The sequence below is a fragment of the Mauremys mutica genome, chromosome 9 (assembly GCF_020497125.1).
Source record: "Mauremys mutica isolate MM-2020 ecotype Southern chromosome 9, ASM2049712v1, whole genome shotgun sequence".
NCBI classification, from domain to species: domain Eukaryota; kingdom Metazoa; phylum Chordata; order Testudines; family Geoemydidae; genus Mauremys; species Mauremys mutica.
Genome location: NC_059080.1, coordinates 38,970,652 through 38,984,977, shown reverse-complemented (window position 1 = coordinate 38,984,977; position 14,326 = coordinate 38,970,652). Strand labels below are relative to the sequence as shown.

The 14,326-nt window shown below is 53.2% G+C and overlaps 1 protein-coding gene across 2 annotated transcripts in view; it reads left to right on the top strand.

Annotated features, from left to right (window-relative positions):
• Nucleotides 1–3: 3 nt before the first annotated feature.
• DNAAF6 (dynein axonemal assembly factor 6) overlaps nt 4–14,326 on the top strand; it is a 68,677-nt gene continuing 54,354 nt past the window's right edge. For both annotated transcript variants that reach the window (XM_045031621.1, XR_006582458.1), the window contains exons 1-3: nt 4–111; nt 3,009–3,120; nt 5,812–5,881. In XM_045031621.1, coding sequence (XP_044887556.1) covers nt 3,022–3,120; nt 5,812–5,881 — 169 coding nt within the window. In that variant the 5' untranslated portion in view covers nt 4–111; nt 3,009–3,021. The remainder of the gene's footprint in view (nt 112–3,008; nt 3,121–5,811; nt 5,882–14,326) is intronic.

The window sequence follows — 14,326 nt, the reverse complement described above, 5'->3', positions numbered from 1 at the left end:
TGGACGAGCCGCGTCGGGAGGGGGGAAAGACTCGTCGCTGCCATGGTAACGGTAGACGCTGCGCTGGAGCTCGGCTGCCCGGGGACCGCAGCAGGCGCTGGAGACCGCCAGGTATCGGGGCTGGGGAGCGAGGGGCCAGCACCCCCGGGGGGGAGGAGTCAGGGAGTGGGAGGGACCCCCGGGGGATTGGGACGGGGAGCGCGGGGGGCCAGGGACGGGGTCCCCCCGGGAAGGGGGCGGGGACAGGAGCGCGGGGGGTGACGGTGGAGGGGCCAAGACCCACGGGAGGGCTCGAGGCGGGAGCTGGGGAGAGGAGGGGGAAGGCCCGGGGCAAGCCCCTTGCGAAGGCGTCGGGAGGTGGGACAGAGCCAGGGATCGGGTCGAGCGAAACCCTCGGCGGCCCGTAGTACAAAGGGCATCGGCCGCATCGAGCCACTTGGCCCCCGTCACCGCCTCCGCAGCCCGTGGCTGCCAGGGCCCCTGGGCTAGTCGCTGGGGAAGACCCTGAAAGCATGTGCCTGCACTATCGCCAATGCCACCCCTGTTCCTCAGGCTCCTGGTTGCCTGCTGCATCCCGTGCGGATCCCGTTCTCCCGGGGGCGGGATTTTCCCCAATATCCTCTGCTTATGGGGCATAACGTGTTCCCCCCACCCCACCCCGGAGCCCCTCTGTGTGCTCTGGAGTCAAAGGTGTGAGGTCCATAACCTTTGTCCTGTGGCAGACGTCTCTGATACCAGGTGCTGTAGCATAGCTGGAACTATAGAGCTTAGACAGTTGACAGCAAATGGTTTGAAGGTCTTTGGGAGAAGAAAGAGCAAGATATGCTTCAGCCTTGGCCCTGGAGCAGGGGTAAAGAAAGAAATGTATTTGAAATGGGACCTAGCAAGAGCAAAAATGGGACAATGTCCCTAAGAAAAACAGGAGATACACCAAATGCCCAGGCCTATGAGAAACGGAGTAGTCCCAGAATCAGCCAAAGAAAGTGGTCTCTTTCCCAGCCAACCCCACCATCCACTATACATATTGAGAAGTCTGCCAGACACCTTTGAAATAAAAAGAAGCATCTCAGAAAGGGATAGAAAAGTTACTCGGAGGCCTTGTCTACACTCATATTTTTCTTTAAATTTCCCACTGAAGCATTACCACTATTTCAGCTCCAGCACTGGTAGCAACAGTGCAAGCATAGTTTAGATAGGCAACCACCATCCTTTTAACTCTATGGCTAAGAATTTCAAAGGTAGCTGCCAATTTTGCATGCCTCAATTTTTTGGTGCTCAGTTTGAGATATCTTAAAAAGGTCTGATTTTCATAAAGTGCTGAGCATCCACCCTCTGAAAAACAGGCCCTTTTAAGATGTCTCAGATTGGGCACCCAAATATTAAAGCACTCAAATCAACTAACCACTTTTGAAAATCTTGTCATAAATTATCTGTACCTTCTCTGTACAGGATTGGATGACAGTTAAAATAAAGTGGCTGGTTCACACAAGAGCTGTGCCAATGACAGCAACAATTAGACGTTTTATGAAAAACAGACTAGTATAGATATAGCCTTATAGCCTAGGAAAAGGATAATTGATGGAAGAACAACAAAATGATTCTGTATGATGCCTGTAGAAAGAGTTTAGGATTAGGTCTCACCGGCTGCGTCTACTCACGGGAATGGAACCATAGGTAGTTGATGCAGTGGGATAACACCAGCATAAGAACCATTGGTATTGTGCATCAACAATAGTTGTGTTGTTTTGTGTGTCATTTCCCTCTGTGTCCCGACTAGTGCTGTACTACATTGTTATAGTTGCATTGCCCTTTGAGTACCAATCCCACAGTTCCTGGCACAGCTAACTAAAGCAAAAACATATGGGAGATTTTGAAAGACCTTCTGAGATCCTAAGAGGATTCTGGGAGAAGAGGACAAACAGTCATCGTTCACCTCCTAAGTAGAGCCCTGCAAACCTGTGACTATTCACAGACCATGTTTTCAGATCGCGGATCAGATGTGGATAAAAATTTTGTATCCATGCAGGGCTCTACTCATAAGGTTTAGAGTTGGAGGCTTAGAGAATCAGAGAGTTTGGAAAATGCTAAGTATTTCATCTTTCATAAGATCATCTTTATTATTTTATTGTTTTTAGGAACCATATAACTTTATTAATACTATCAAGTGATTATCTCAAAATAATTATATCTAAGTAAAAACAACTGAAAAGTCAAAGTCATCTCCTTATCACAAAAAGCCTTCACCAGATTACATCAAACAAAACAAACAAAACTCACCAACATTCACAGTAAGTTATAAGACCATATAACTTAGCAATTTTCTCACATCCATAACATCTCCGTAACAGAGGTTGACATCTTCTGTTATACAGGGCTAGCTGAAATTTAACTCCAATAAGGTGTTTAGATGCTTCTGTGATCAATAGAAAGAAAGGGGTTAGGGCATGAGCCTACAACTGGGAACACCTAGGTTCAAGTCCTTGTTCCACCGCAGCCTTCCTACGTGACCTTGGACAAGTTGCTTAGTCTCTCTGTGTCTCAATGCCCCATGTGTAAAATGGGGATAATAGCACTTCCTTAGCTTACAAGGGTTTTGTTAGGATAACTACATTAAAGAATATGAGGTGTAGAGATTTTTTCCTTTTACCCCCGTTGGTCTGTCTGTATCCATTCGCTGTGTCTTGTCTTATACTTAGATTGTAAGCTCTTTGGGGCAGAGACTGTCTCTTTGTTCTCGGTTTGTATAGCATGTAGCACAATGAGGTCCTGGCCCATGAGTGGGGCTCCTTGGGGCCACAATAATAATAAATAATGAGGCAATAGGGGCTAGATAAGTACCTTAGAACGTTTTCTAAGTATCTTGCTTCATAAATAGTGGGATTGGCATGTGAGTTTCTGACCAGAAATGATCACATCTAGAAAACAAAGTGCCTTTGTATTGTTATTTTAAAAAACAAGGGAAAAGCAATTGTTCTTTCTTCAGCTGTTATGTTTGTTTCTGTACACAGGTGAGCAGTAGATATGGATCAAGACAGCGTTTCCTCAGTCTCTTCTCTGCAAGCTCTTGCTAAACTGCTTGCTGACCCTGAGGAAGAAGACAGTGATGACAATGACTTTGGGGTGAGTACCTGACAAGAAATAAAGAATTCTGTAGTCCAGTGGGTTCAAATGCGGGTCCAGTAGAAAATGCTGCAACTCCCGTGGAAGTAAAAAGTTCAAGGGCCTGATTCTCCTCTCTCTTGCTGGTTTTATGTTGGTGTAACTCCATTGACCTCTATGGAGTGATTTTAATTTTCACCAGTGCAAGTAAAAAGAGAATCAAACCTCAGAAATCTTTTCAGGTGCTAGACTGATTGAAACAGGGGAAATATTATTGCAGGGTGCATTCTACAGAGAGAGAAAAGAAGAAATAGTAGGAGAGCTCATGGCCTGGGAACAGGAGAGAAATTGAATGCTCTAGTCAAAAGGAAATGAAAACATGTATCTGAAATAGCCTCAAATGCAGACTTAGCCTTCCCTTTCTCCACAGTCTCCTATAGATGAAGGCATTTACTTCTAGAGACAAATGGCTTCATAGGAAGGGATACAAAGATGCAGTGCAACTTGAGAGTAAAGCCTGTGATAATTGAGGAGACTGAATGTACTAATTCTGTGTCTCTGAAACATTTTAGAGATAACTGATCATTCAAGTGCAATAGGTATTGTTGGAGGGGATAGAATTGGGAGAGGTGAGTAATCATTGCAAGATGAAATATTTGGAAACAATGATTAAGAAGAGAAACATCTTTGCATTCTTTTATCTCAAATCATTGTGGGACTAGATGACAGTCATGGCGTCTGGAAAGTGTACTCTGTGCCCATACTATGCTATTGTCACTGTTGTTGGTATTTTCTGAGTGTGTGTATCAGGGGAGTTATGTGTCTGGCCCTGTTTGGCTGCAGCGGGAGTCTTCACAACTCTTTGAAAAGTCTGATAGTATGGTGTACGTGTTCTGTTGTGGCATAAATAAAAATGACAAATGTCTCAGTCCTCCTTCATGACATCGCATCCACTATAGGAGCCAACTGGCTGGCCTTAAAACTTTCTTGTATAGTAGTCTGCATTTGGCATTGGATGCAAGTCCCTCACGATCCACCTTCAGTAGCGGGAGGATATGAATCCTCCACTCTCCCTAACCATCCCTCAGTTCTTCTATATCTGCCTTTGAAAGTTATTATTACAACTTAACATTTTGTCAGAAAAGAAATCTCAATAATTTGTTTATGTCTTATTAATAAGATGAATAACACTTCTGTGCCAGCAATGGAGAATTGCCCTTAGTGATACCTGTGAAGTCTGTGTCAGTCTTCTTGTATGCCATGTAGGTCCCAGGATATTAGAGAGACAAGGTGGGCAAGGTAATATCTTTTATTGGATCAACTTCAATAAAAGATATTACCTCACCCATTTGCCAATCTTCTTGGTAATTTGGAATCTTTGTTTTGATTTATTTTAATGTTCTCTGCATGTGAGGTGCTTTTATCAAACCAAGACATTTTTATATACATAGCAATGCTGTACACTGACTGCCTATTAGCATTATAGTGATTCATCATTTAAAATAAATGCTATTGCCTTGCATGGCCATTGGCGTTAAAAAGATTCTAAATGCTATGATGGGACTGCAAAGTACACAGAACTGGTATGCAGCATTGTCATGGCAGGCAAAGTGGGGCAGTTTTCTCAAGTGCCCTATAGGAAAGATCCCTCGGATGCTAGTACTTGTGGCTATAAAGCTGTAGTTATGGAGTTCTAGTTTAAATGCAGCACATCAAGGCCATGGTCTTATGGGTGAGAATGAGGAGGGAAGTGTTATATAGTGGTCAGAGCACAAGACTTTTCATTATTGCCATTGACTTGGACAAATAATTTAACTTTTGTGGCAAAGTTCCTCCTCTCCTCTAGTAGGTCCTGCGCTTATTGGCAGATTTCTTCCCCTCAGTGGCTTTCCCCTTGGATAAAACCCATAGTCTGGATCAACTACTCCTATGTCTGATTAGGAGTAGCGGGGCTAGGGGGGGGAACCCGGGCCCGCCCTCTACTCCAGGTTCCAGCCCAGGGCCCTGTGAATTGCAGCAGTCTCTATAGTGCTACTTGTAACCGCTGCAGCTCCCTGGGCTACTTCCCCATAGCCTCCTTCAAACACCTTCTTTATCCTCACCACAGGATTCCTCCTGGGGTCTGATGCTGCTTGATTGTATGGTGTTTTCCTCAATCCTCCAGCAGTACCCCCTCTTAGTTCCTTGTGTTTCTTGCTCCCAGCTCCTCCTCTCTTGACTGGAGTGAGCTCCCCCTTTTTATACCAGGTGCCTTGATTAGCCTGTCCTGATTGGCTGCAGGTGCTCCAATCAATGTAGCTCTCTACGGTGCCTTCTAGAAAGTTCTTAATTGGCCCCAGGTGCCTTGATTAGCCTGGAGCAACTGCCATTTTGGTTCCCATGGTACTAGGGATTTGCTTAGCCTGGAGCTAACGTACCTGCTCCTCAGTACTTTCCTGTAGCCATCCGGCCTTGCTCCATCACACTTTTCTGTGCTTCATTTTCTCCATCTCTAAAATGGGGATGATAATAATGCTCACAGGGAAGTTGTGAAAATGTAATTAATGTTTGTAAAGCATTCTGATATAGGTAGCTATTGCAGATATTCTCTGATGAACAGTGCTCTGTAAATACAAACTATTATTGCAAAGTATTATTGCTATTAATTGTTTATTATTATTACTGATGTGGGCAATGGGAACATTCATTTCAGCTGTATTTGGCTTTTTTTAGTCACATTCTTCTTCTGTTAGCACTGTGGGGCCCGGGAATATCGGACCAGCAAAGAAAGCAGAGCCCACAGGTAAGTTGAGTTGCAATCAAATGGTGTCAGCAAAGACATGGATCCACCATTACACTACCATAATAAAATAGCTGTAATAGCAGCTGCCTCTGACGCAGCTCGTCTCAGCTATGACTGAAGGTGGTTGCTTTCCTCTTTGTTGAGAGGGGAACAATAATATTTTACATGTACATTATATGGCACTTTTTAACCTGAAGGGTTGAAACACTTTATAAACTCTGTACATACAGTGCCACTGAAATGTAGAATCTCTGAGATGGAGCATGTCAGCCATAGAAGACACCACACTGCCTTGTTATGGGGCAAGGGAAATATTGGCAAATGTCTATTCTTACAAAAAGTGCTGTGGAATCTTTAATGCTCACACAGAGCAGACAAGAGCTTGGTTTTTAGAGCTCATCTTCACATAATAAACTGTTTGGGACTCAGTTTATCCACCCAATAAGGAGGAGAAGCTACTACCTGACCATGAAACCATAGACATCTTCTTCAACCCCCACCCTCCACCCCCACAAACCCATTTAGGAAAAAGTTTGAGAGAAGAACTAAGCTTTACTATGTTCCCTGAAGATCACCAGACTCAAACTGTGCCAGAGCAAGAGGAAAGGAAATTCCACCCCTCATAGAACATGCTGCCTCCAGTCCTCAGTTGGGAAATTGGAAATTGCAGCAAAAGTGCTGATAACTCCAGTGGTCACATGTAAAGAGAGAGATAGCTGGAACCTAAGCCCTGTAGGGCCTTATGCATTAGTGTCAACACCTTGAATTGCATCCAGGGGAAAAAAAAAGCCAGTGCATTCTTTGCAGAATGGGTGTAGTATCCTTCCTTCTGCTAACACTGTCAGATAGTCGGGCAGCTGCATTATCCACCAGCTGTAGCATTTGCATAGTCTTCAAGAATGGCCCAGTAGCAGTGAGTCATTCCAGAAGTCACAATGACATGGAGAACTGCAGTGACAGCTGTGTCCAAAAGAAACAGTCGCAAATATAATAAAAGATACTTTTAAACACTGTTTCTGCTTAGGAATCCAGAAACAATCAGGGAGCCAAAAGAACCCCAACCTGTATACTAGATGAAGGTGTGACGGGTCTGACACCCCAGCACCCCCTTGTGGCAGGGGCGGGCTGGGGGCCTAGCGCCGCGCCACTCACTTGTCCTTCGGTCTGCCACTGGCAGCCGGCGTATTACGGCCTAGCGGCCAGAGTCCATAAACGCCCCCTTCGGGGCGGGTGTAAACGGGTGGTACTCACCCCTGCCGCACCTCCTGCTGGTTGGGCTCAGATTGTCCCGCAGTTCTGCCCTGGAGCGCCCTCAGCAGGCTGGTGACCCGCCTGTTCGCAGGCCCCGGCGTCCCTCCCTGGACCCGGTGCCCCCTTTCTATAACTGGGTCTCCCCCTCCCAGGGGAACCCCCACGCTACTATCCCCACTTTGCCTCAGTAGTGGCCACTGACAGTCATGGTCTAGCCCCACACCCTGGGGCAGACTGCAGTATCAGCCCACTCATCACAGGCAATAGGGGTTTGGACCTGCTGCCTTGTCCTACCCCTGGGCTGCCCTCTGCAACCCACAGTACCTATGGCCCTTTGCTAGGCCGCAGCCTGGGGCTTTCCTGGCTGGAGCTTCCCTAGCTCTCAGCCTGTCCCCCAGCCCTGCTCCCTCAGGTATCTATTCTCAAGCCCTAAGCAGCCAGGCCCATCTCTCTCTGAGGGCAGAGAGAGACTGCCTGGGCTCTGGCTTCCCTGCTTCTTATAAGCCCCAGAGCTTCAGTTTGGGGCATGGCCTCCAGCTGCAGCCACTTCCCCAATCAGCCCAGCTCAAAGCCCCTTCCCAGGGTTGTTTTAAAGCCCCACCAGGCGGGAGCGGATAGCCACTCCGCTACAGCAGGGTAGGGCGGCCTAGCGGCCGGAGTCCGTAAACGCCCCCTTCGGGGAGGGGTAGGGCGGCCTAGCGGCCGGAGTCCGTAAACGCCCCCTTCGGGGAGGGGTAGGGCGGCCTAGCGGCCGGAGTCCGTAAACGCCCCCTTCGGGGAGGGGTAGGGCGGCCTAGCGGCCGGAGTCCGTAAACGCCCCCTTCGGGGCGGGGTATTAAGGGGTGGGGTAGGGGGACTCGGGCCCGCCCTCTCCACCGAGCCCCGACCCAGGGCCCTGATTGTGGCAAGCTCTCCTTGCCACCCGCTCGGCGGGGATCCGCCCGCAACACGCCGAGCAGTACTGCAGCTTTAAGGCTGTCAGTCTCTACAATCCCCTGGGTCACTTCCTACCCTGTCTAGCCGGACGTCGGTGTTGTGGGAGCGGTTCCCCCGTAGGTCCCCTCCGGCCAGCGTCCCTCCCCGGGATCTCCGGTACGGCCTCTGCTCGGCTGACGTCCCAGTCCAGGCTCACTGGCTCACCTCCCGCAGGAGCTGACGGTCTGCATCCTTCTCCCCCGGTGGTCAGCCCAGACTGAGCAGACCTGCAGGCTTTTATACCGGTCTGCCAGTTGGAGCATGCCCAGCAGAGCTTCCTGGGCGTGGCTTCCTCTGCTAGCAAAGAAGGGTTAACCCCTGCTGTACCAGTGCGGGGCTGTCCCGCCCCGTCACACACCCTCCCCCTTAAGACAGCCGTCGGGCCCGGCTGACCCTGGACTCCCGCCTCCCCCTCCTCCTCCCCGATGTGGGAGAAGAAGTCCGCGTTCCCATGAGCCTTGCCTGGCCGATGTGACACGCGGAAGGCGTAGGGTTGGAGGGACAGGTACCACCGCATGATCCGGTTATTCGTCTCCTTCATACTATTGATCCATCGGAGGGGCGCGTGGTCAGTCACTAAGGAGAAGGGGTTCCCTAATAGATAGTACCTTAGTGCTTCGACCGCCCACTTCACTGCCAAGGCCTCGCGTTCTATGGTGGAGTACCGGGTTTCGCGGGGGAACAGCTTGCGGCTAAGGTACAAGACCGGGTGTTCTTCTTCCCCTACCTCCTGTGACAGTACGGCCCCCAGTCCCACCTCCGAGGCATCCGTCTGTAGGATAAAGGGTTTTGAAAAATCTGGTTGAACTAGTACCGGTTCCCGTGTTAATTGTTCGCTCAGGGCGCGAAAGGCCTTTTCGCAGCCTTCCGTCCAGCATACTTTCTGGGGTTGTGTACTGCGCGTCAACTCCGTCAGTGGGGCAGCGAGTGTGGCAAAGTTAGGCACAAACCGCTGATAGTACCCGGCCAGCCCCAAGAACTGCCGGACTTGCCGCTTGGTTGTGGGCGTAGGGTACGGCCTTAATGCTTCCACCTTGTCTACGAGGGGACAGATCTTTCCCCTGCCAACCGTGTAGCCCAGGTAAGTCACCTCCTTCTGGCCCAGGTGACATTTCGCCGGGTTCGCGGTGAGGCCGGCTTCGCCTAATGCCCGTAGAACTGCGGTCAGGTGTTGCAGATGTTCCTCCCAAGTGCTACTGTAGATGACAATGTCATCGATGTACGCTGCGGCGTATTCATTGTGTGCGTTCAGCACCTGGTTCATGAGTCGCTGGAAGGTAGCCGCGGCCCCGTGCAATCCGAACGGCATCATAGTAAATTGGTAGAGTCCGAACGGCGTTGGAAATGCTGTCTTTTCTCGTGAGGCCGGTGTCAACGGGATCTGCCAATATCCCTTCGTCAAGTCCAGGGTGGAGATGAACTCGGCTTTTCCTAGCCGCTCCAGCAGCTCGTCCACCCGGGGCATGGGATAGGCGTCAAAACGTGAAATTGCGTTTACCTTGCGGAAGTCGATGCAAAACCTGACTGTCCCGTCTGGCTTGGGGACCAACACTATGGGGCTCCGCCATTCACTCCGCGACTCTTCCACCACCCCTAAGGCTAGCATCAGCCCGAGCTCCTCCTTCACTGTCTCCCACATCTTCCTGGGGAGCGGGCGATGTGTGTCCCGCACTTTGTGCCCTGGAACGGTAGCAATGTGATGGTTTGCTAACGTGGTTCGTCCGGGTCGCGTCGACAAAACCACAGGGAACGCCGCCACCAGTCGTTCTACCTGGTCCCACTGGGGTGGGGTAAGCTCGTGGCCTATGTCCGCCGTCCCGGCTGTCTCGGGCTCTCCCACCAGCGGCCCCAACTCCGGTTCTGGTGGGTATGGGGCTATCAGCAGGCCCTCTCGGTCCCTCCAGGCCTTAAGGAGGTTCACGTGGTAGACCTGGGTATCCCTCTTTCGCCCGGACAACCGTACCTCATAGTCGACCGGCCCAATCCGCCTGACCACTTCAAAGGGGCCCTGCCACTTGGCCAGCAGCTTGGACTCTGAGGAAGGAAGCAGCAAGAGGACCCGATCCCCCAGCTCGAAAGTTCGCACCTTGGCCCCCTTGTTATACTGAGCCTCCTGAGTCTGCTGGGCTCTAACCAGATTTTCGCGGGCCAAGGTCCCCAGCTCCCGGAGGCGTTCCCGCAGATGGAGGATATACTGCACCGACCCTCGAACACGGGTCTCCTGCTCTTCCCAGGTTTCCCTTAGGAGATTGAGGATACCCCTAGGCTTCTTCCCGTAGAGGAGCTCAAAGGGGGAGAACCCCGTGGATGCCTGGGGTACCTCTCGCACCGCGAAGAGGAGTGCGGGGAGTAGTTTATCCCAGTGCCGTGGGTCGTCCTCTACAAACTTTCTCAGCATGGCCTTCAAAATGCCGTTGAATCGCTCGACCAAGCCATCCGTCTGGGGGTCGTAGACGGAGGTCTTTAGTGCCCGGATGTTCAGCAGCCTGCACAGCTCTGCCATCAATCTAGAGGTCACATTCGTTCCTTGGTCCGTTAGTATTTCCCTCGGGATACCTACCCGAGCGAAGATCTGCAATAGTTCGTTAGCAATGACCGGTGCTGTGGTGGACCTCAGTGGCACCGCTTCGGGATAGCGTGTGGCATAATCGACCACCACCATGATGTACTTATGTCCTGTGCCGCTCTTCTCCAGGGGTCCCACGAGATCCAGACCTATCCGGTCAAAGGCGTCCCCCACCACTGGCAAAAGGGTTACGAGGGGGACCCTTGGTACACCTTTTGGACCGGCTCTCTGGCATTCTGGGCAGGAGGCGCAATAATCTCGTACCTCCGCATGGATGCCCGGCCAAAAGAACCTCTGGGCCACCCTTTGCAACGTCTTCTCCCTGCCTAGGTGTCCGGCCCACGGCACCGAATGTGCCAGACGGAGCAAGTCCCGTCGGAACCGACCGCGCCGCGGGACCAACAGCTGGCGTAGCTCTTCCTTTTGTCTGTGGTTCTGGTACCACCCGATAGAGTAAGTCCCGATGGATCTCAAATCGGGGCCCTTGTGGCTGGCGGTGGGGTGGGTCTTCCTCCCCTGGTGGGCTAGTCGCCTGTTCCCAAGCCCGGCTGAGAGTGGTATCCTCCTCGAGGAAGTCGGTGTCCACCTCTAGCCAGCCCGGGTCCTCTGTTGTCGGCGCTTCGGTGGGGACTTGGCTCCTTACCCCTCTCCCGGAGCTCCCCGAGGGCCCCTCTAGGGGGTCCTCGGCCGTTGGCTGGCCTAAAAATCCCGGTCGTCTAGCCCGTTTCCCAGTTCTCCTCCCTGGCGGCGTAGCCCCTTCCCTCAAGAGGTTTGTGAAGCCCGGCCAGTCACGCCCTAAGACCACAGGGTAAGCCAACTTAGGAGCCACCCCCACTAGACACCGTGCCCGGTGTTGGGCCGCCTCTAGCTGTACCCAGACAGTGGGGTAAGGCTTCACATCCCCGTGGATGCACTGTAGCCGGATGGGGGCCCCGGCGGGGCCGGTGGGCTTAATCAGCCCCTCCCGAATAACCGTCTGGCTACACCCGGAGTCAACTAAGGCCCAGGCGGACGTCCCATCCACCTTCACCGGCAGAACAATTTTCCCCGGCTCCCAAGCCCGGGCCCGGTGACCCGCCGTCAACACCTGCCCATAATTGCAATCCATATACGGGCACTCCCTCCTGAAGTGCCCTACCTGACCGCACTCGTAGCAGCGGTCCCATCTCCCTTCCTCGATAGGGTTGTGGCGGGGGCTGCCTGGCCTTGCTGGTGCCTCCTCCGGTCGTCGCGGGATATCTCCTCGGGGTGTCGCTCTAGGGCCCCGGGTTACTGGTATTCCGGGGGGTTGGACATGCCGTCGAGGGTCTCCCCCGTCCCCCTTACGTGGCCCCCGGGCCTGCCCTGGGCTCCGTCCACCGGGCTCTCCCGCCTGGGGGTTGGTCTTCAATGCCCCATCTGCTGCCTGGTAGTCCTCCATCAGGGAAATCGCGTCCGCGAGGGTCTTGGGGCGGTGTCGCTGCACCCATTCCTTCCCTCCTGGAGGCAGGGCTTGCAGGAACTGCTCTAAGGCTACCATCTCGGCCACTTGAATGCCCGTCCACCCTTCTGGCTCCAGCCACCTCCACACAGAGGTCTCGGATTCGCTGGGCCACGGCCCGCGGCCTGGCCCCTGGCGTGTATCGTTCCCGGCGGAGTCGCTGGCGGTAGGTCTCCAGGCTGACGCCAACTTCGTCCAAGATGGTGGCCTTGACCTTCGTGTAGTCCAGTGCGTCTTGGGGGTCCAAGTTCCGGTACGCCGCTTGAGCTGGGCCCGTCAGGTAGGGTGCCAGTATCGTGGCCCAATGAGTGAGGGGCCACTGTATGGCGGTCGCGACTCGTTCAAAGGTCACGAGGAAGGCCTCGGGGTCATCCCCCGGCCCCATCTTAGCTAGGCGCACGGGTAATCCCCCGAGACCCTCGCCGGGGTTGCCCCTGACGGCCCCTAGAGGCGTACTCGGTGCCGGGCCGATTAGTGCCGCCATCTGTTGAACCAGCCGCTCCTGGTTCGCCTGTTGCTGGGTTGTCAGCTCCCGGATCAGCTGCTGCTGCTGTTCCTGTCGCTGTGCGGCTTGTGCCTGCTGCTGGGCCGCCAGCTGCTGGAGCAGCTGAGTTTGCTGCTGCTGCTGTTGCGCCATCTGCTGCTGCTGATTCTCCAGCAGCCACTTCAAAAGTTTCTCGGGGTCCATATTGGGTCCTGTGGCCTTATCTCAGGCCCGTTCAGGTTCCTGGTCAGGTACCAGTTGTGACGGGTCTGACACCCCAGCACCCCCTTGTGGCAGGGGCGGGCTGGGGGCCTAGCGCCGCGCCACTCACTTGTCCTTCGGTCTGCCACTGGCAGCCGGTGTATTACGGCCTACCGGCCAGAGTCCATAAACGCCCCCTTCGGGGCGGGGTAGGGCGGCCTAGCGGCCGGAGTCCATAAACGCCCCCTTCGGGGCGGGGTAGGGCGGCCTAGCGGCCGGAGTCCATAAACGCCCCCTTCGGGGCGGGGTAGGGCGGCCTAGCGGCCGGAGTCCATAAACGCCCCCTTCGGGGCGGGGTAGGGCGGCCTAGCGGCCGGAGTCCATAAACGCCCCCTTCGGGGCGGGGTAGCGCGGCCTAGCGGCCGGAGTCCATAAACGCCCCCTTCGGGGCGGGGTAGCGCGGCCTAGCGGCCGGAGTCCATAAACGCCCCCTTCGGGGCGGGGTATTAAGGGGTGGGGTAGGGGGACTCGGGCCCGCCCTCTCCACCGAGCCCCGACCCAGGGCCCTGATTGTGGCAAGCTCTCCTTGCCACCCGCTCGGCGGGGATCCGCCCGCAACACGCCGAGCGGTACTGCAGCTTTAAGGCTGTCAGTCTCTACAATCCCCTGGGTCACTTCCTACCCTGTCTAGCCGGACGTCGGTGTTGTGGGAGCGGTTCCCCCGTAGGTCCCCTCCGGCTGGCGTCCCTCCCCGGGATCTCCGGTACGGCCTCTGCTCGGCTGACGTCCCAGTCCAGGCTCACTGGCTCACCTCCCGCAGGAGCTGACGGTCTGCGTCCTTCTCCCCCGGTGGTCAGCCCAGACTGAGCAGACCTGCAGGCTTTTATACCGGTCTGCCAGTTGGAGCATGCCCAGCAGAGCTTCCTGGGCGTGGCTTCCTCTGCTAGCAAAGAAGGGTTAACCCCTGCTGTACCAGTGCGGGGCTGTCCCGCCCCGTCACAGAAGGGAAGACACATCCCCTCAATAACAGGGGTAGATACCATCCCTGCCATATTCCCTATATGCTTTTTCCCAGTGTACATAATCACCTTTGTTTTGCATGCCCCCAATGATTTATGAAAAGGACCGTGATATATTGTCATGTTTACAAATGAGAGGAGAAAGGGGATCACTTTACAAATCATTTCTGCTCACTTAAAATCCTATTTGGAGATGTCTCAGTATCTCATAATCCCTTTAGATTTCACCCATCCCAATTTGAGGAAAGTCTGATGTTTTGTGACGTGGAGCAGAATGTTCCCTGACTTGTTCCATACAGGATGGGCAAAGGAGAGTAAAGTTTATGGACATAAAAAAATCTCCTCCTTTTCTAAATCTCCACTTAGATTGTGGCCAGGTAGATCCTAGGGAGACTAGGAATACCTTGAAATACCTTGTATCACACAACCACATCATGGTTAAACACAGCAACCCTACAAAGACAGACCT